Source organism: Chrysochloris asiatica, unplaced genomic scaffold, assembly GCF_000296735.1.
Source record: "Chrysochloris asiatica unplaced genomic scaffold, ChrAsi1.0 scaffold00158, whole genome shotgun sequence".
Taxonomy (NCBI): Eukaryota; Metazoa; Chordata; class Mammalia; order Afrosoricida; family Chrysochloridae; genus Chrysochloris; species Chrysochloris asiatica.
In genome coordinates this window covers 5,598,038-5,619,427 of record NW_006408676.1, presented here as the reverse complement: position 1 = coordinate 5,619,427, position 21,390 = coordinate 5,598,038, and the positions used below count along the sequence as shown (strand labels likewise).

The 21,390-nt window shown below is 46.1% G+C and overlaps 1 protein-coding gene across 1 annotated transcript in view; it reads left to right on the top strand.

Annotated features, from left to right (window-relative positions):
* IGSF9B (immunoglobulin superfamily, member 9B) overlaps positions 1-21,390 on the top strand; it is a 58,115-nt gene that overhangs the window by 10,866 nt on the left and 25,859 nt on the right. The window contains exons 3-12 of the mRNA XM_006871005.1: positions 1,134-1,280; positions 9,964-10,115; positions 10,479-10,596; positions 11,917-12,058; positions 12,317-12,462; positions 16,149-16,291; positions 16,572-16,712; positions 16,797-16,913; positions 17,216-17,366; positions 19,104-19,215. Of these exons, the coding sequence (XP_006871067.1) occupies positions 1,134-1,280; positions 9,964-10,115; positions 10,479-10,596; positions 11,917-12,058; positions 12,317-12,462; positions 16,149-16,291; positions 16,572-16,712; positions 16,797-16,913; positions 17,216-17,366; positions 19,104-19,215 (1,369 nt within the window). The remainder of the gene's footprint in view (positions 1-1,133; positions 1,281-9,963; positions 10,116-10,478; positions 10,597-11,916; positions 12,059-12,316; positions 12,463-16,148; positions 16,292-16,571; positions 16,713-16,796; positions 16,914-17,215; positions 17,367-19,103; positions 19,216-21,390) is intronic.

Sequence of the window (21,390 nt, the reverse complement as noted above, 5' to 3'; positions counted from 1 at the left end):
GTGAGAGTGTGCTTGTGTATAGATGTGTGTGTGCGTGCGTGCTGGGGTTTAAATGAAGGGAGGAAGCAGGCAAGACATACTGCTTTTGTCTTTACTTTTGGCTTCTGAACTCTGAAGTGCATTTCTTTCATCTCTGTCTCTCTTTCTCTCATCTATGTCTCCACTCACTTTCTAACACAGTTGATTTTGATTATCTGGTTTTTAGCAAGATTGCCAGGCAAGGTCATGATATTGGCTTGATGTGAGGGTAGACTGAGGTGGTGGGTGAGGAGGAATGAGCACACTGTTGGCTGTTGTGTCTTATTAGTATAGAGGAATTGGGAGGCTACTATCCATTCTGCTTGGCTTATGCTGAAACTTCTCTCCTCAAAGCCAGGAGTGAGACAAAGATGTCAGGTAGATAAGATGAGAATAGGGAGGGGCTGGAGCCTCAGAAGGGAACCTTGGGGGTGAGTCTTTATTCTGTCTGCCAATCATCTCCTCATTCTTGGGGTTTGTATACCCTACTGCTCTCCACTCCTGGAGTTCCTGGGCTATATGGTAAGGTATGCAGTCTCTCTAACAATAGCAGCAGTACTGGAAAGGGATTACAGTCCCTAGCCTGCTTCTCTCTGCCCCTGCCCTATGGAAGCCAGACAGAGATGAGATAATGGGTGATGGGGTCATGGGAATATAGCTGGGACAGGGATGTTGTTCGACTTATATGGAGATGCTCTAGACCCTGCCTAACGCTTACCTTCCTTATTCCCTTCTGCCCATACTTTTTCTCTTTTTCTATCTCTTCTCAGCCCTGTATCTCTCAGATTTTCCTTGATCTTAAGAGCACTCTCAGAAGTATTCTTGAGAATGGAGGCTTTTCTCAATGCCAACTCATTGAACTGCAGTTGTAGGCTGGAGTGGTGGCATCTGGGGCTGGATATCTGGGGAGGGAGAGTGGCTAGTGGCCAAGCTTTGTGCCTTTTCTACTGTCACCTGCTGCTGGATGTTGGTGCCAGCTGTCCCTTGGGGCCCTGTCATAGGGTATGGTGAAAAGGTTATATGGGTACCCTGCCTTGGCTGGGCATGGGGGTGGGGGTTGATGAGTTGTTGCCTTGTCTGATGGCATCTGGGGCTTTTCTCCATTCTGTCCCCAGGCCGGGCAAGTCTTCATGATAAAGCATCTCTGCGGTTGGAGCAGGTTCGCTCTGAGGACCAGGGCTGGTACGAGTGCAAAGTGCTCATGCTGGACCAGCAGTATGATACCTTCCACAATGGCAGTTGGGTCCATCTCACCATCAATGGTGGGTATGAGCCTCCTTCTAGGGAGTAGCTCAGGAATACCATTCTTAAAGTCTTGCTTTAGACCACTCTGGGGAACCCTTCTGTCTCTACAGCACCCCATTCCCTCCTAAACCCTTGTCGAAAAGAGGCACCTCTGCACCTCTTAACCCAACTCTACACCTCTAGATATCTGTTCTCTTCATTCTAATCCTCTGTGGTCAGTGGGTGTATAGCATGACATGCTGGGAATGATATAGGGGTTTGCTGTACACAGTGGTAATTGAGCTCCTTATGGGGAAAGTTGATGCCTGGTTATTGAAACCAAGATAAATGCTTTGCAGAGACAAAATCCATAACTCCTGGCATCACTTTCTAGCCTTGGGAAGCTAGGAAATGCCTTTTTACTCTCTACTGGAATTCCTGAAGTCCCACCACTATAATCTTTCTTTCTAGACTAATGTTTTGATTCCGTATTAAATATATTCATTTGAGAAATGTTTATTGATACTTATTGTTTGCTGGTGTGGCCCTGTGGGTTAATGCACCAGACTGCAAAGCCATTTGAACTGCAAGGTCGGCAGTTCAAGCTCACCAGCTGCTCCTTGGAAACCCTGTACAGGGTTGCTATGAGTCGGACCCGACTTGACGGCACTTCACAACAACAACAACAACAACAACAACATTGTTTTCTGGACATAACACTAAATGATGGGAAGATGATGGTGGGCAAACACAGATATGCTTCCTGCTCATGTGGAGTCCATGGTCTCGTACCCTGGAAGAGTCCTGGGAAATGGTCTCATTTTTATGGTTAGAGTCATTTTTGACATAGATTAAATGAATTTTGCTCTGTATAGATGATTTCCAAGTGTCAGAGTCAGCACAAGAAATTACTCTTGGGGACCCTGAGGTAACTCACGGATTTCTTAGATCTGCCTGAAGTGACTCTATGACAGGACCAGGGGATGGGCCCTTGAGGTCTCTGTAGAGGCTTCCCTGTGTCCTCAAGAGTCTTCACTTGAGAAGATGTCTTCTGGGAGATGCTTGTGAAGACTAGGGCTACGGGGAAAAAACAAGAAGTGGTCTCCATAGTGGGTGAGGATAGGTGTGCTTTTAAAAAAAAAAAAAAAAAAAAAAGGCCAGAAACCATATCTTCCTTCAACCTCTGACAAGAATATATTCAACCACTAGTATGTGCTAGTTATATTCAACCACTGTGCTAGTTATAAACAGTGTGTAATGTTGGGTTAGGCTTGGAATGTACCTCTTGGAGCTTAAAGAGCTTATAGTTTCAATGTCGGAAATTATAGTTGCTGTGGTTGAAAGAGAGATACTGATGTTGCTCCTTGCTCGGAAACCTCTCTCCATAGTCATCTGTCCCATCAGAAGCTCCTGTATGTCCCTACCTTGTGGGGTGGGTCACCCCTCCCAGGACTTGTGTCAGACCCACACTCCTTCTAGGTCTGGGAACCTACCCAGGCTTCTGTATGAACAGAGTACTTTCTCAGGGACATTGACTTCTACTCCCAGAGGATGTAGAGATGTGGTGCTGGGCTGTGTAGATTCAGGCTTACTCACCCTGCCCTCCTGAACCTGTCCTCTACATTCAGGAGGCACATGTAAAATGTTGGGGCTTCGCTTTCCCAAGCTTTCCTCAAGCTTTCGAGTTAGCTTTTGATGCCAACTGTTTTATGCTCAGAGAATGAAAACTTATCTTAATGTTAGCCAAGAAAAACATCACAAGGAAGGTAACTGTGCTGCTGGTAACTTTACTGACTCAACACTTAGTCCTTGCTCCTTGCCTTTTCTTCACTGGACTGGACGTTCCTAGAGGCACTGTCTTTGTTTCCTTTACATTGCCCTGGTGGTCTCCATCTCAGTGTCCTTAGAGTAGGCACTAAATAAGTCTCATGTAAAGGGAAGGTAGAGTTCCTTTTGGAATCATCTAGTCTATTGCCTCTTTGCTATAGTGTACACAGGTTAGCGTTTTCTCTTTAGGTATCCCTAATGCTTGCAGTGGAATAAACACGGACCAAGATCCTAGAAAAATGTGGATTATTTAATGTATTCACCACATCTTGGAGTCCTGGTGTAGGATAAGCACTAGACTGAAGGTCAGTTTAAACCTCAAGATCAGTGTTCAAACTCACCATCTGCTCCTTGGAAACTGTATACAGGGTTGCTATGAGTTGGAACCGATTTGACAGTGCTTAACAACAATAACAACAACCGCATCTCAGCTCTGTGATCCTGGGCAAGCTAAGTAACCTCTCTGAGCTTCAGCGCCCTTGATTACAAAAAAAAAAACAGTGGCTCTTTGCAGGGTCATTGTAGAATTAAATGAAATATTCTGTGATGACATATTTTGAGCAGTGTCTAGAACATCAATTATATGTAAGACATTTTTTTTTAAAGAATGAAAGACATATAATCAGGTGAAAGTGAGTAGCAGGGATGCAGGTAACACATAAGAAGGGCCTAACCTTGGGTTGGAAGATGCAAAGGGGCTTGGTAAGTTGAAAATCCTTTCCAGTACACCTGTCACTATACATTCAAAAGAATGGACATATCTTTGAATGTCCATTCAGGCTCTGGTGATACTGCTGTAGGCATGACATGGTCCTGGCTCTTAAGGAGACAACAACCAGAGACGATTATTATACAGGCTTTGGAAGCATGAATGAGGGAGAACTTTTCTGAGAGACTGCCCTGTCTTCAAAGGCCTGAAAGAGAAGGAGGAGCTACCAGGTGCAGGGGTGGGAAGTGGACAAGGATGTTCCCAATGGAGGTAACAGCATGACTGGATTGGATGCAATTCAGGGAGCTCAGCAGGTTGTTCATATGGAAGTGTTAGGCAGAGAAGCTAAGAATGTCTACCGTCTGCTCCAGACTTTAGAACTGAGGGTTATGATAGAATTCATTTTGCTGTTGCCACAGATTCTAAGTGGGTAGTCCAGAGCAGATAGTTCACAAGGTAAAAGAGATCTCTTTTTCCCTTTACTCCCTTTTCCCTTCATCCTCAGTCCTGAGTCCTGCATGGGGATATCATTATTGACAGAAAGAGTCCCAGCACCAACATTCCATTGCATCCAAACTAGAATGTTTAATGTCAGGCCTTTTCTGACAGAGATCACCTTTGGAAAATGAAAGGCCAGTGAAAAATTAGAATTACAAATCATCTAATTCTCCTTCTGTGTTTTCTTTGAAGACCAGTTAGGTGGAAACAAGCCCAATTATTTCTTTAATCACTTCCAAAATACCCTCAAAGCCCAAGCCTCATTTTAGGTCAGTGAATTTATTGTAGGAGAGGCCAGCTTTTTTCTAACCTGTACTATTAATTATAGTGTACTTGTAAAAAAGAATTAAGCCTGGAAATGCAGCTGGCAAACTAACACCTAATTCAGTAAATAATTGAGAGTCAAACCATTATTTTCTGAAAACTCGAAATTGTTCAAAGTACTTTCCTGATTAGCACCTAAATAATAAAGTAATTATGTAATTAGTAATTAATTTGTCACTTCAGGACGTAATTTAATTTATTATCTTTTCTTTTAAGCGTGACACCAGAGGTAATAGCAGTTGTGCTGTTCTAGCTGTGTCTCAGGGAGCAGCCTGCCAGGGGAGGAGCTGTTTGGCTTTAGGCTCTGTTGGGAGATGCCTGAAGTAAAGACTCCTAGACCTCCTTCCTTTCCAGGATTTAGAATGGCTAAGAAATCAGGGTTCCTCATGAGAGCTGGTCGTGTTCTTCTTCATCTGTTCATGTGCTTCCCTGGATCTACTTTGTGTCAAAACTTCCTCTACTCTTCATCTCATTAATTAATTTATTTCTGCAACAAATTGTTACTGTTGTTAGTTGCTGCAACTCATGGTAACTTTATATACAGCAGAAACATCACCTGTTTTTGTGCCATCTTCATGATACTGGCATGTGTGAGTCCATTGTTAAAGCTATTGTATCAATCCATATCTGTGATGATTACTTTCAATTTCACTGACATTCTATTTTACCAACCATGGCATTTTTTTTCTAGCAAAAGGTTTTTTCTGATGATATATCCAATGTAAGTTAGCTGAAGTCTTGCCATCCTCACTTCTAAGAAATATTCTACTTGTGTTTCTTCTAAGATGGATTTGTTCATTCTTTTGGCAACTCAGGATATATCCAATGTTCTTCATCAACACCACAATTCAAATGCATCAATTTTCTTCCTTTTTCATTGTCCAGCTTTTGCGTACTATGGTGCAATTGAAAAGACAAAGGCTTGGTTCAAATGTACCTTAGTCATCAAAATGATAGCATTGATTTTTAAAACTTTAAAGAAGTTTTTGCAGCAGATTTCCCCAATACAATGTCATTTGACTTCTTGACTGTCAAATGACATTGATTGCTGGTTCAAGTAGAATAAAATCATTGACAATTCCAATTTCTTTATTTGCCATGATATTGTTTATCAGTCCAGTTATGACAGTTTTCAATTTCTTCACATTCAAGTGTAATCCATATCGGACTATAGTCTTAAACTTTATCAGTAAATGTTTCAATCTGTCTTCATTTTGGGCAAAGAGTGTCATCTGCATATCTCAGGTTGTTGTTGAGTTTTCCATCAATTCTTATGCTAAATCATCTTCATATAATTCAGATTCTCAAATCATTTGCTCAACATTACCATAAAAGAATTCAGCCTTGCCACAGACCTTTTCGACCTACTATTATTAAACACCTACTGAACACAAAACAAACAAAAGCCCAGCTCTCCTGCCCCTCCCTGAGTCCAGAAGATAAGAAATGCAAAAAATGTAGTGGATCTAAATGGCCCAATGTAACCCTCAGCCTAACTCTCCCTGTAATTCACCAAACCAAAGATTTTGTCCCTGTAATTCACCAAACCAAAGCCCCTAAAAGATTTTGGGTTGTTGGTTCGGTGAATTACAGGGACAGTTAGGCTGAGGGTTACATGATGTTAGATTGCATGGCAGAAAGTCAGATATTTTGAGGCACAGACCCTCCTGAATTGGTTAAAAAATGGTAACAACAGTGTTGAATGGGCACAATCCCAGGATGAAACAAGAGAATATGAGGTCCAGATACAATCAGCCCTCTCTGTCAAGGGTGTGAACGCACCAATAATGTCAGCAGCATGGGAGATGTAAATGGAATACACTCTCCAACTGTTGTTAAGTGCCATTGAGCCAGTTATAAATAATAGTCACCTTGTATACGGTGTCTGAAAGGAACTCTGGTAGCATAGTGGTTACGAATCGGGCTGTGAACCGCAAGGTCAGCAGTTTAAAAGTACCAGCGGTTCTGCGGGAGAAAGATGAGGCGTTCTGCTCCCATAAAGATTTACAGCCTCGGAAACCCTGTACAGGGTCGCTATGAGTTGGAACTGACTCCACGGCTCTTAACAACAACAACAACAACAACTGTTTTTAGTATGTTCTTAGGCACTAGATGCTAATGGATTTCCTCAGAGATGGGCATTGTATGTGTTTTTCGTATTTAATGAAGTATGCTTTTTAAATGTATTCCAGAGTCACTCACCAAGTGCCTTGTGTGGCCCGCAGTGAGCTAAGGGCTTTGAAATTAAACAATATGGTCTCGCCATACCCTTAAGAATTTTACGTGTTGGTATATATGTGGTCTACAGGGGTGTATGGAGAGTGCTGATGATGCTGTAGGATAAGCACTGGACTGCTAACCATCAGGTTTGCATCCACCAGCTGCTCCGAGGGAGAAGGATGAGACTTTCTCCTCCAGTAAAGATTTATACAGGGTTGCTGTAAGTCGGAACTGACAAAGGTATATCAATAGGAACCCTGGTGGCACTGTTCTGAACTGCAAAGTTGGCGCTGCAAACCCACAGGATACTCCTTGGGAAAGAGGTGAAGCTGTTTGCTTCCATAAAGATTGCAGTCCTTGAAGCCCTATAGAGTGGTACTATGTTTCAAAACTGACTTGCTGGCAGTGGAGTTATTATAGGTGTGTATGGTGTGGCACTGTGGGTTAATGCGCTGGACTGCAAACTCAGTTCGATCCTCAAGGTCAGCAGTTCAAGCTCACCAGCCAGTCCTCGGCATCCCCATGCAGGGTCTCTATGGGTCAGAACCAACTTGACGGCACTTAACAAATGGGAGCCATGGAGGCACAATAGGTTAATTAAGGTCAGTGGTTCAAACCCACTAGCTGCTTTTCAGAGAAAGATGAAGTTATCTGCTCTCGGAACCACAGGGCTTGTATAGTTGAAGTCACCTTGGTAGCTATTGTTGTTAAGTGCCATTGAGATGGTACCAACTCATAGTGACCCTATACACAACAGAATAAAACATGTCCTGGTCCTGCACCAACTTCATAATCCTTGCTATGTTTCAGCCCATTGCAGCTGCCACTGTGCCGCCAATCCATCTCATTGGGGGTTTTACTCTTTTTTTCCAACTCCCCACTTTACCAAACATGATATTCTTTTCCAGGGACTGGTCCCTCCTGTTAATAGCACTCATTCATTCAAAAAATATTTGTTGAGCATTCTACTGTATGCCAGCCAGTACTTGTGCTCAAAGCTGGACATACCATGGTTCTAGAAAAAGTCCTGGGTCTCAAGAAGGCCTCCATCCTATGAGAGAGAGCAGACAAGAAGTAGGTAGACACATGTTGTTGTTGCTGTTAAGTGCCATCAAGTCGGTTCCGACCCATAGCGACCCTGTACAGGGTTTCTGAGGGTGTAAATCTTTACGGGAGTAGAAAGCCTCATCTTTCTCCCACAGAGCAGCTAGAAGTTTCGAACCGCTGACCTTAAGGTTCGCAGCCCGATTCGTAACCACTACACTACTAGAGCTCCTTAGGTAGATGCATAGCCATCTAAAATGACGTCTGCTAATGATAAGTGCTTTAAAGAAAATACAGCAGCATGAGGGATTAAGAATGCCAAGGTGCAGCCTTAGATGGGCTGACCTGGTGAGGCAAAGGTGTTAGGTTAGTAAACTCTTGAATAAAGGAGTGAGACTGGCACAGAGTTCTGTACAGAGGGAACAGCAAGTGCAAATGGCCCAAGTTTGGAAGTCTTGGGCATCCCTGAGGAACCCAGAAAAAGTCAGTATGATTAGTGCATAATGCAGGGGAAAGTATAAAGGCAAGGTTGAAGCAGGTGGCAGGACTAAACAGACAAGCTCTCTAATTGGGGTCTAGAGAAGAGAGGTTCCTCTCCAAGCTTCTTATTACTGTCTTAGGGGCTCCTGGGAAGATGATACTGATGATTGTTGTTGTTAAGTGCTGTCGAGTCATTTCTGACTCCTAGCAGTCTGGTATAGGGTTTCCAAGCAGCGGATGGTAGATTTGAACCACCAACCTTATGATTAGCAATACAGTGTTTATCCTACAATGCCACACCAGGACTCTGATACCAATGCGAGTAATCACAAACTAACCCACATTTCATCTAGATCTCCATTTTCCAAGCTGTGTTCACAAGCACTATCTCATTTATTTCTCACCTCAGTTCTAGAGTGTAAAGAATTTAGGTAAAGCTCAGAGATGTTGAGTAACTTGCCCAAGGTTGTACAGCAGTGGCAGGCTAAGGCTTAGACTTGGGTCCTGAGCTTTGGGAATCTTTGTCCCAGGCTCTTTTGATTTGTGGTTCCAAGTCAATGCCTTGAAGGCCTTAGTTCCCTTCTCTCAGCAATTCCAGTGGATCCTTAGAGCTGGTGTTCAGAGCACTCATGGTCATTTCAGATCACAGAACATAGCCCATGGAGTAGGGGTGACTGGATCACTTCACCAAGCATCTGAGACATAGGAGACCTAGATTATCCATTGGATGGAGTTTTCATCAAACCCCAAAAGGAGACCTAGATTATCCATTGGATGGAGTTTTCATCAAACTCCAAAAGGAGACCTAGATTATCCATTGGATGGAGTTTTCATCAAACCCCAAAAGGAGACCTAGATTATCCATTAGGTGGAATTTTCATCAAACCCTAATGCAGGGGAAATAATCTGGCCATCACCAGAGTGAAATTAAGGGAATAGTTTACGGTGTGGATTGTGGGCCTTTATCCATGGAAGCCAGAAAATGGAAAGGAAGAAGGGTGCTTTTCTCTGGGAAACTGAGACTCTGGGTGACCTTGGCCAGTGATCTGTTTTTGGCTGGTACAGGACTCTGAACCTTGACCTTCTTCAGACTGTAGATGGTGTACAAATGCAAGGTACTGGCTTGGCTGAATGTGATTAAGAGAGCGAAGGTCAGTAGGCCTAATGGATAACCATGAAGTGAAAGGCTGGAGGATGAAGAAGATTCTGGGGAGGGGAGGGAATGTTTTGCTTATCATGTCCCCAGGACCAAGCACAACATCTTCTCTGTAGTTGATACTCAGTAGACATTAGTTTATTATGAATTAACAGAGTGAGGTGGGAAAAATATAGATTTTGGATCCAGCCAGATGGAGTCAAAATCCCAGGTATTTCCTCACCTCCAAAATCTTTGTGGGCAGATTATTTTACCTGTTTTGGCTTTGTTTCTTCATCTGTAAAATAGGAGCTACAGTGTTCACCTTGCAGAGCTGCTGGGGGACCTCTAGATGAGCAATTCTAGGTGCAGGGCCAGCAACAGTACCGGTCATTAACTTTAGTTCTTGTGGTTTGTTGTACCTGTGGTGGCGGGAAGCCACCTTGGCCAAGTCTGTCACCCACTTTCTTGGTCTCCTTTTCAGCTCCTCCCACCTTTACAGAAACACCCCCCCAGTACATTGAGGCCAAGGAGGGTGGCAGTATTACCATGACCTGCACAGCTTTTGGGAATCCTAAACCCATTGTCACCTGGCTCAAGGAGGGGACACTCCTAGGTGCTAGCGGGAAATACCAGGTGAGTGCGGCTTGGAGATTGGGTTACTGCAGTCTTTGGCCTCTCCCGGTTCGCTTGGCTTCCTCTCCTTCCACGAGCAGTCTCTCACTTCATGTGAGCCCCACATTGTGTGCACAGGCACGAGGTGGAAGTGGGAAGCTGTCCATGGACAGGAGGTAGACAGGCACAGTTGGAGGGGCAGTGTCCCCTTGTTAGAGGGAGGTGGGAAAGGAGATTGAATTCCTTTCATGTACCCCAGGCCCAGGTGTCTGTCCCTGAGGCCATTTCCCCCTCAACTTCTTTAGACTGCATCGCTCTGGCTGCGTAGAGCATCTCTGGGGCTCAGGGGTGAGAGTGCTGAGCTTCATCCCTCTCGGTCCCCAGGTGAGTGATGGGAGCCTGACTGTGAGAGAAGTCAGTCGGGAAGACAGAGGTGCCTACACCTGTCGAGCATACAGCATACAGGGGGAGGCTGTCCATACCACCCACCTGCTTGTCCAAGGTAAGAGGGATGTCTGCAGGCTCGTTTTCCAAGGAACTGCCAGCCAGCTGGACTGTGTGTGCCCAGTGGAAGGGGATTAGAGCCAGGGACAGCCCATGGAGAGAGGGTATGGGGGCCTCCCTACCCACTTTGTCTCTCACTGGCATCTAAATGACAGCCTGTAGAGAAGGGCCACAGTGCCAGAGGGTAGGAGGCTGAGTGGGTTCTGGTTTCTCTGTTGGTCCAGATGTCAGCCCTGCCACGCCTCTGCCTTCCAAAGGAGGCCTCTCTGGGGTTGCTTATCCATTAGCGATGGCATCAGTAAGTAACGCTCAGAACGCAGTTCAAACCTCAGCCACTTAAATAACCTCTAGGACATTTGGCAGAGCTGGGGTCCTCAGCATCAGGATTGGCCCTTCTGCCTAGGGCCCCAGGACCCCAGCAGAAGCTGGACAATTCTAGTAGAAGCATTTCTCCCATTTGCTGAACCCATCCGTCTTCCTCCCTCCACCTGCTGGAGGGGCAGAGGTTGGAAACTGGTTGTGACCTGTGTCTGGGGTGACAGGTGGTGAGGTGCCTTTCCTGCTTCTGACGCAGTGTTGCGTGGTGACAGCAGTATAGGTCAGAGGTTCCTCTGCAGCCTTGATTAAAGCTGACCCCTCTTGCAGGGGAGAGCCAAGTGGTTTACTGAGGCCTTGGTCTGGACAGCCAGCATCAGGGACTACTAGAATTTTGCCTTGTCTTCGCTCTGCTTTTTCTCCCTACTACTTCTTCCCTAAGTTGCTTTCTTAACCTCTGGTTGGTAAGCAGCTTGAGCCTCTTACTACTCAAGATTATTCTTTGCTCTGGATTTAGAGAGTAGTGTTTTCCACCCTGTGTGTCTTCTGCTCACAGGCTCTGCTGGAAAGAAGTAGGGGCCAGAAGGGGCGTGTGTGTGAGCATGTGTGTGTGGATGTGTAGACTTAGATGGCTGGTTTGGGGAGCCAGGATTTATAAAAAGATTGTGTATGGGGGATGTGTGTGTGCTTCGAGGGGATGTCTGCAGTCAACTCAAGGCAGACAGGGCACATCTGGCCACACTTTAGGGTCTCCTGCATTTCTGAGATCCATTGGGAGAATAGGACACTGAGCACAGAAGATAGCTAGAAGCGTCTCCATGACAACTACCTGGGGTTGGCTAGAACTCTTAGACAGTGCTGTCTCTCAGCCTCTTTCCCCAAACTGAGGGCACCCTGTGACTTCAAAGAGCTTCCTGGGAGACCCTGGTACTGTTCTTCTCTTCCTCTACCCTAGTCCTCTCCCCACTCCTCAGATGAGGTAACTATTTGTCTTTTTCCCCAGGGCCTCCTTTCATAGTTTCCCCTCCTGAGAACATCACTGTCAACATATCCCAGGATGCTCTGCTCACCTGCCGGGCCGAGGCGTATCCTGGCAACCTCACCTACACCTGGTACTGGCAGGATGAGAACGTCTACTTCCAGAAGTGAGTACCCTACTCCTGCTCTCATGGGTCTTTCCCCGGCTGAGAGGCGAGACCCCTGGGTAGAGACAGTAGCATGGTCCAGTTCACATCCCTCATGTGCTGAGACAAGAGGTGCAACCAGGAGGGCTCCTCTCTGCTGCATTTAATGCCCCCATCTCCCCTTTGGGGACAATTATATGCCTCACTACGACCTTGTCTGGTGCCTGCTGGAAGACACAGCCTTCACTTGCCATCCCTCTGTGTCTCCTTGCCTTGTAGTGACCTGAAGCTGCGGGTACGGATCCTGATAGATGGAACCCTGATCATCTTCCGGGTGAAGCCAGAGGATGCAGGGAGGTACACCTGTGTCCCCAGCAACAGTCTAGGGCGCTCGCCCTCAGCCTCAGCCTACCTGACAGTGCAATGTGAGTGGGCTCATGGGAAGCCATTGTTGGGAGAGTTACAGAGAGTACAGGCCACTGTAGTCAGACTGGAGGCTACAGGACAGCAAAGATAAGCATCATTCAAGGGCATGTGGTGGGAGGGGAGTGACTAAGGAAGAAGGATGGAAGGGCATTTTAAGAAGAGGTGATACCTAGGCTGATCGGTAGGGATAAAAGTAGCATTTACTAGGTGACTTCTAAGGACCAGGCGTAATTATACATGCTAGCTAATTTACCCCCTCTACTGAGTGCAAGGTGGAGTCAGGGCTAAGAGGATGCTACTGACTCTGGACAATTGTCCTTGAACTGAATCCTTGCATATACAACTATCTTGAGCATGTTGTCATTTGGTGTTTTTTTCCTGGATCTCTGAAAAACTGAACTCAGAGATTAGTGTAGGATTGGATTTCTTACCTTCCCTGCTTCCTGTCTCCTCACATCTGTGGACTGCTGTGGGGTGGGGGCACAGGGCAGTGTGTCGAAGTCCCTGTTCAGGGATGGTCTGATTCAGCCTCACCATGACCAGTCTCGTACTCATCTTCCTGTCACTCTTCTCTGGAGTTGATGGAAACCCCAACGACTGAGCTGCTCTTCTCATGCCAGAACAATCTCAGCTTTTGTGTGAGGACAGAAATTTGTCTTGCTAATCTTTCATACTTCATCCATAGTCAGTTGCTTTCCCACCCCATGGCAAGCTAACCATTGAGATAGAGTGAAAGACTGATGAGTAATGAGGACTAATTTCATCTTGTGGTTTGTGCAGGGGCCCATCACTCCAGCAACAAAGGCACCACATGCTGCTGTAGGTGACAGACTCTCCATGCTGGGACTGGTGTGGGAGGATTGCTCACACCTAGGGAAGAGGGAGTGTCAGGTGGGAGAAGGGCAGCCAGGAATTCCTAAGACAAGCTGAAGAACAGTTGGTGGCCAGTGGAGGCCCAGGTTGTTTTCTGATTGCCTAGGACTTGTTCATCACTAAGTTGCCAGGTGACAGCCACTGAGCCTGGTTGTCATTAACCTGACATTCCGATTGCTTTCCCATTGCTGTGGAATGGTTTTTGCTGGTGAGGGAAAAGGCATAGTTTCCCTACTTCCACTGTGACAAAAGAATTTTGGGCATGTTGTATTTCACATTTCTAAGAGATGTAAAACTCCAAACTTTACTCCACTCAGCCTTGTAGTTGGGAAAAGAAAGTTAAGAAGTTGTCTATAAATTACACTCTGGTCCCCAAAGTATATTAGAGTGTGAAGGATCTAAAGAAGTGGATGATCATTTCCTCCACCTCTAGGGGGCAGATGGCCAAGCACCGCTGGAAGCAGACTTTTGTCACATGGTCAAGATGGCCTAGGGAGTGGAGAGTGGACTGTGATGTTGTCTCTGTAAGGGCGCAGGTCTCATTCTGTAAGCTCAGGTTACTTTCTTTCTTTTTTGCTTTTTAAAATTTTTATTGTGAATTGGGTGAAGGTTTACAGAGCAGATCAGTTTTCCCTTCAACAATTCGTAAGCATTTTGTTCCAGCTTATTAATTACAATCCTGTCAGTGTAACGTCATTTATCCCACTTCCTCCCTGTGTTTCCTGTTTCCATTCCTCCTTCTTTCCTAACCCTTCTGCGCTCTGTCCTTGGGGAAATGCTGCCCGTTGGATCTCAAGTGGTTGATTATTCTTAGGGGTGTGCACTTCCCTGGTGTTACTGTTTCCCTTATAGACCTGTCTATGATTTGGATGAAAATTGAACCATGGGATGAGTTCGTTTCCAGAACTGAAGTGGTGACTAAAAACCATATATAGTCTTAGGGGTTCCACCAGTCTCTGTCAATCAGTAAGCTAGTCTTTTTTATGATTTCGAGTTTTGTTCCAAATTTCTCTCTCTCTCTCCCCAGAACCTTCTAAAGTGACTCCTTTCAGAGCAGTCGGTATTGGTTGTTGTCAGGCCCCAGCTAGTGGTCTCAGGGCTGAGAAGTCCTCAGTTTAACTGATTGGTTCCACGTGTCTTTGATTTTCATCATTCTTTCATCTCTTTCCTACAGTTGGGGAAAACCCAAGAGTTGCAACTTAGATGGCTGCACCTGAGCTTTTAAGACTCCAGTCTCTACTTAACAAAGTAGGATGTAGAACATTGTCTTTGTGGACTATGTTATGTCAGGCCGTTTTCTGTTGAGACAGACGCTTGGTTCTCTTGTCTGTCTCCACTGCCACCACCTGTCCCCTCCTTGCTCTTTTCTACCTTCTTCCTGCCTGCAAGGATAATCTAGGGGAATAAAATGTACAGGTGAGGACAACAAGGCTCTTTCTTTCTGATAAAAGTAAGTGTTCAGAGTATTTCCCATTCGTAAACCCTTTGAAAACCTTGGAGTAAAAACACAAAATAACAGCAATAACAACAATGAAAAAACACTCTACCACACAAAAGTAGGAAGCTAGGTCTAAATATATAACCCTGCCTGCTATTTATGTAATGCTGTTTTTGAGCAACTCAGAAAGCTTGAAAGAAAGCAGCTCATTCATCCTTACAGCCTCACTAGCTGTTCTGGATCTTTCTGCTTGGCAGCCATCTGGGGAAACTGGGGCAAATGAAGAGCTGATGACTCATCCCCTATCACGGGATAGGTTCGCCTTTGGACTGTTTCCTTTTGTCCCCTTCCATTTCTTCCGGGGCCAGGGTTTGATTCTGTATTCTAGCTGCACAGATAGGAAACTGAGTCCCAGGGAAGCTGGGTTACTACCTGAATGGAGAGGAAATGGGGAGGAGGAGAAACTGCCACTGAATGTAGGGAAATGTCAGTTCGCGTTAGGGTGCCGGAGAGTCTGAAGTGCTTGCTGTTCTAGACACACTTAAGGAGAAAGGAGCAGTGAGATGGAGGGAGGGTATGGTCAGATGTGGGCACTGGAGCTAGGAGTATAGCAGCTGTGAGAAATGGGCTCTGAGTGTCCTTGCCAGACAGGTGAAACAATAAGGAACATCATTTTAAAAAGCACCACAAAACGGCGGTGCAAACAGTTTGCACTTGACTATTAGCCTAAAGGTTGGTGGTTTGAACTCACCCAATAGTACCACATAAGAGAGTCATGACAGCCTGCTTCTGTTAAGATTACAGTGAAGGCAGCCCTACCGAGCCGGTCTCCTCTGTAACTCCTGGGGTTGCCGTGAGTTGGAATTGACTCGATGGTGGTGGCTTGTTGCATTGACAGCCGATGCTCGTTAGAACATGATTTTGAATGCCTCCTGGTGTGGCGCTGTTGAATAAACACTGAACTGCAAACCATAAGGTCAGTGGTTCAAACCCACCTGCTGCTCCTTGGAAGCCCTGTACAGAACCAACTCAATGGCACTTAGCCACAGCAACAAACATTGAAAACAGAAGTTTTTGAAGGAACACCATGCTGACAGAGGAAAGAAGTCTGCAACCTCTGCCCAGGTGGTCCTTTGGGATCTATGGATCGTAGGCTCCAGGAAGGCAGGGGCTGGTCTGACTGTGGTATCTCTGGCCCCTAGCACTTGTTCTTAACCATGAGGAGTAGGACGTGCATATTGACTAAATAGAAGAATGAACGTGAAGGGCAGTGTTTGGAATCAGAGGGTCTGGGCAGGGTCTAGCAGGGCTGGGTGTCTCACTTGTTGGTTCCTCCAAGTCATCTCCTTTCTACCTTGCACTGTTCCTTTGCAGATCCAGCCCGTGTCCTCAACATGCCACCTGTGATTTATGTGCCCGTGGGAATTCATGGCTATATCCGTTGTCCCGTGGATGCAGAGCCACCAGCTACCATGGTCAAATGGAACAAGGATGGCCGCCCCCTACAGATTGAGAAGGTACTGGAGAGGCATGTGCTGGGGTTTAAAATGAAAAACTGTCTCTGAGGGTTCGATTCTCTGCCAGGTCTAAAAACGGAGAAAACAGAGAGCTGCTGCTTGCAGACTTCTCTGAGTGTTTGCTCTTCTTCTGTGACACTTAGACCCCCAGACCCTAACCTGTGCTCTGTGAGTGCCCTTCAACAGGCTGCTTCCTCTGCTGGTCAGCTCATGCTATACCCAGATGGGGTTGGGGTTAGCTGTCCATTCCTTGACTGTTGTTCCTGCTCTGCTCTGGCAGAACCTGGGCTGGACCTTAATGGCAGATGGCTCCATTCGGATTGAGGAGGCCACAGAGGAGGCTCTTGGCACTTATACCTGTGTGCCTTACAATACCTTGGGGACCATGGGCCAGTCTGCCCCTGCACGACTTGTCTTGAAGGTAAGAGCCCAGGATTGCACGTGACCTTGAGTGGGGCACACACATTACATGACTTCACACACTTGACTATGTTTCTCTCCCTAGGATCCGCCATATTTTACGGTGCTACCGGGCTGGGAATATAGGCAGGAGGCTGGTCGGGAGCTGCTCATCCCCTGTGCGGCAGCAGGAGACCCCTTCCCTGTCATTACATGGAGAAAGGTACCTTTGGGTTCTGAGCTACTGGAGCTATGTTGGGGGTGTTGATTCAGGGCCCCCACCCCCAGTGAACTTGACAGTCCTGCTCTGGCTAGCCCAGAGGCTGAGTAAAGAGGGGCCTTTCTGGAGTAAAGGGTACTCTGAAGGAGGGTGCAGTGTGAGTGAGGGGGTGGGGGATGCTCTTCTGTTCTGACTTGGTGCAGATCCCTAAGATGGTGGTGGCATATCTCCTCCCTTGCCCTGACAAGGCCCTTCCCTCTCACACCCTGCTCCTCACCCATTTCCCTGCCCCTGGCTTGGCCAAGGTAGGGAAGCCCAGCAGAAGCAAGCACAACGCCCTGCCCGGTGGAGGTCTCCAGTTCCGAGCACTGAGCAAGGAAGACCACGGAGAGTGGGAGTGCATTGCCACCAACGTGGTCACCAGCATCACTGCCAGTACCCACCTGACCGTCATAGGTATGTGAGCTGGAAGGGGCCTGGCTGTGGGACCGACCACACAGGGTCCCTCCAGGCCCAGGGCTGCCGTCTTTCCTGTCTGTCCACTCCCTGTACCCAGAGCCCATCATGGGCAGACTTCATTCTGGACTCTGAAGGAAATGCTAGCCTGGTGCTTGTTCTTGGAGAATTCTTTTTCTGATGGGGAGAGGCAAAATGTACACAACCACCACCTGACGGAAATGAGGCACATCCCTAGCCCCTCCTTGGTAGGATTGACCATTAATTCAGGCATAAAAAGTTCCGAGGCCTACTAAGAAACAGGAGTAACTGGAAGGATTATACTGAGCTGGATTCCTGGTGTGACACTATGGGATAAAGCGCTGAACTACAAGGTCAGTTTGAACAGCAAGGTCAGTGGTTCAAATTCATCAGCCACTCCATGGAGGAAACCCTATACAGGGTCACTATGACTCAGAACCAACTCGATGGCACTTAATGGCAACAACAGTGATCTGCTGGACCTGGTAGGAAGGAGGAGAGGGAGGATGAGGAGGGCAGAATGTGGGGAGAGGGCTCGGGCAAGGGGAGTAACTCATATTCCCAATCTCTGAGGCATCTAGCATCATATTTTTATTTCCATTTCTTTAAAATATCCCCAGGACCTCAGCTCTGTGCCAGTTTGTAGACTGCCCCTCCTCAGGACTGGCACCTGTATCCCATAATTAGTTGTTGTTAAGTGTCGTCAAGTTGGTTCCGACTCACAGTGAACCTGTATAGGGTTCCCAAGGCTTTAAAAAAATCTTTTGGGGTGCTAAAAGCCTCATCTTTCTCTCTTGGAGCAACTGGTGGGCTTTAGCTGCAGACCTTGTGGTTTGCAGTTCAGTGCTTGTTGTATGGAGCCACCGGACTCTTCATACCCATCATGTTGTTGTTAAGTGCAATTGAGTCCATTCTGACCCATATCGACTTTGAATAGGGTTTCTGAGGAGCAGCTGGTGGATTTGAACAGCCGACCTTGTGGTTCACAGTCTAGTGCTGATCCTACAGTACGCAACACCAGAAGTCCAATACCCATCATGGTAGCCAGCAAATTGGAGCATGAACTAAGTGTTAGGCGGTAAACCAAGTGGTATGCATAGCTCACCATGTAATTCTTTCCACAATTTAGAAACTGTAATCTGGCATTTTCCTCATTTCATGCTTATTGAAACTGGGGTAGAGTGACTGAGTCTAACTAGCAAGCATTGAAACCAGAACTGAAATAGGAGTGGAAGTCCTTACCACTCTGTGTGCTGTCCTGAGTCAGTGTGACAGTGGATGGCTCCTTCCTTGTTCAGGACAGGCTTCGCTAGCAAGGACAATGCACACACTCTTTTGAGATCAAAGTCCTATACTACAGGGTCACTCTTTGGCTTTGCCTGTGACCTTAAAGGAGAGGACTTTGGTTTTTCCAGGTGGACTGGGATCAGGGGACAGGCTTTCCTTTTGGTCTGTGTTCCCACACTCATGCTGTCTCCTGCCAGACTGTCTGAATGTGTCGAGTCAGGACCCATCTTTTCCTGTGTGTTTACTGCTTACCCAGGTGGGTGAGAGGGTCAGATTGGAAATGCAGAGCCTTACATTTCCAATCACTCACATACAGGGCTCTATTTTGCCATCATGTGCCTCAGCCTCTTAGCCTAATTCAAGACTATGGGCAAATAGCTCCATTGTCTCATGCTATTTCTGGTCTGAGAGTTTTCATGTAATCTCCAGGCACCAGCCCTCACGCCCCAGGCAGTGTCCGGGTCCAGGTCTCCATGACAGCTGCCAACGTGTCCTGGGAGCCCGGCTATGACGGAGGATATGAGCAGACATTCTCAGTTTGGTACGGACCTCTGTGAGTCACCCCCGCATGCTTTGCTCTCTGCTTCTTTCCTCCCGATCTTAGTCCGCTCCAGGGTGGGTAAAGATTATGAGGAGGACACGGCGCATCACCCGCCAGACCTCCAGACAGTGAGGTGGGTGGAGACAGTGTTGAGGTTCTTGTGGGTGATGGGGATGGCCGTCCTGCATCTTCACTCTTTAAGGTTTGGGGGTCTGTTTTGACTGTTGCCTTAATATTCCATCACTCTCTGCTGCCCTCCCCTGGTTGTCACACTGCCCTCCTTTTATGTTTGTGTATAACTAGGGACTCATTCTTCCCAGGTTTTTCTCTCCTCTGGAGTATGGGAGAGACTCCTAATCTTCTGTGCCTACTCAGCCTGAAGCATCAAGTCAAATTTTATTCTTCCCCTTCCCCATTGTTTCCAGAACTAATGTGGAAAAGGGGCGCTCACCCTCCTGGCCTTGTGCCCAGGATCTGCATTTTCTCTCTAGGACCATGTATTTAAAATGAATAAACGTGAATATTCCTATAGCGGCATATGGTGATTTGAGATCTTTGCGCAGTCCTTGGGTTAGATACAGATCTCCAAGACATGAGTCAGGGTAAAGACCAGAGATGGCAATAGGCCAAGAGAAGCAGCCATAGTTTCCCCCATTATTTTAGGGTTCCTCCCACATAACTCCTATCTGGATCCCAGAACCCTGACCACTGCAGTCTGGTGAAATCCCCAAGTCAGGGGATGGCTCTTCTCTCCTGCCATTTGGACAGGCAGCATTCCCAGGCTGGTCCCATCCAAGCCAGGGGAGAGACAGCCATATGACTCTCAAAGGAATTTAGAGACCTCTTGCTTTTTTGTGTTTTTTGAAATGAATATTTTATTGTGTTTTAGGTAAAAGTGTACATAGAAATTCATTTCCCGTTTAATAATTTTTATACAGATTGTTCTGTAATATTGGTTATATTTTCCACAACGTACCAGCATTCTCAGTATTTCCATCCTGTTTGTTCGTTTTCCATGAATCTAGTTTCCCTTATCATGTTATTTTTGCTTTAGGGTAAATTGTTGACTGTTTGGTCTCCTACAAAGAGGGCTTCAGAAAAAGTTCATGAAAAATGGAATGAAAACATCAAGGAATTTTCCCCCCGAAAATTTTGAAGCCCCTTTGTACAGTTCATTATTTAAGCAATCACAGGACTTATTGGTGATATTGTTTATTTTATAAGCCAATCTTTTGTTTGGATATAAGGTGACCTCTGGGGGTGACTTTAGTTCCAAGTTCAAATGATATCTTAGAAAGATAGTCTCAGGGATTCCTCTAGGCTTTATCAGTCCAGAAAGTGTGAACTTTTTCCCTAGGAATTTAAGTTTTGTTCTACGTTTTTCTCCTATTCTCCCCTGGACTTTCTCTTATGTGTTCCTGGTCAGAATGGTCATAGTGGTCGCTGGGCACCATCTAGTCCTTCTGGTCTCAGGCTAGATAAAGCCATGTTCATGTGGACTGTTAGTTCTGTGGATTAGTTTCTGCTTTGAGTCATTGATTTCCTTCATTCTTTTTTGTTCTAGGTGAATAGAGACCACTATTGTACCATAACTTGCTACTCACAAACTTAAAATCCCAAATGTTATTCACCAAACTAGAATGTAGAAAAATTTCTTTATGAACTGGGCTATGCCAGTTGACTGAGTTGTCCCATGAGACTATGGTCCTAAACCTTTTAACCCAGAGGACCAATCCCATGAGTTATTTTGATGTGTTTAAGAAGTTTCTCTCTCATAGCGACCTCATACAGGGTTTCCAAGGAACAGCTGGTAAGTTTGAATTGCTGACCTTTTGGTTTAAACTGACCTTGAACAGTCTAGTGCTTATCCTATAGTACCACACCAGGACTCTGTGCCCCCTATATGCTTTATTATATATATAGGTATATATGCAGCATATGCAAATTTATGTGCATATGCCTACAAATACACTCATACCTACAAGAGCATGTACTCACATATGCCTTCCTAAATGCATATATACAGACTCCTGGTGTGGTACTGTAGGATGAGCACTGGACTGCAAACCACAAGGTTGGTGGTTCAAATCCACCAGCTGTTCCTAAGAAACCCTGTACAAGGTCAATATGAGCCAGAATTGACTCCATGGCGCTTAACAACAACAACAACATTCA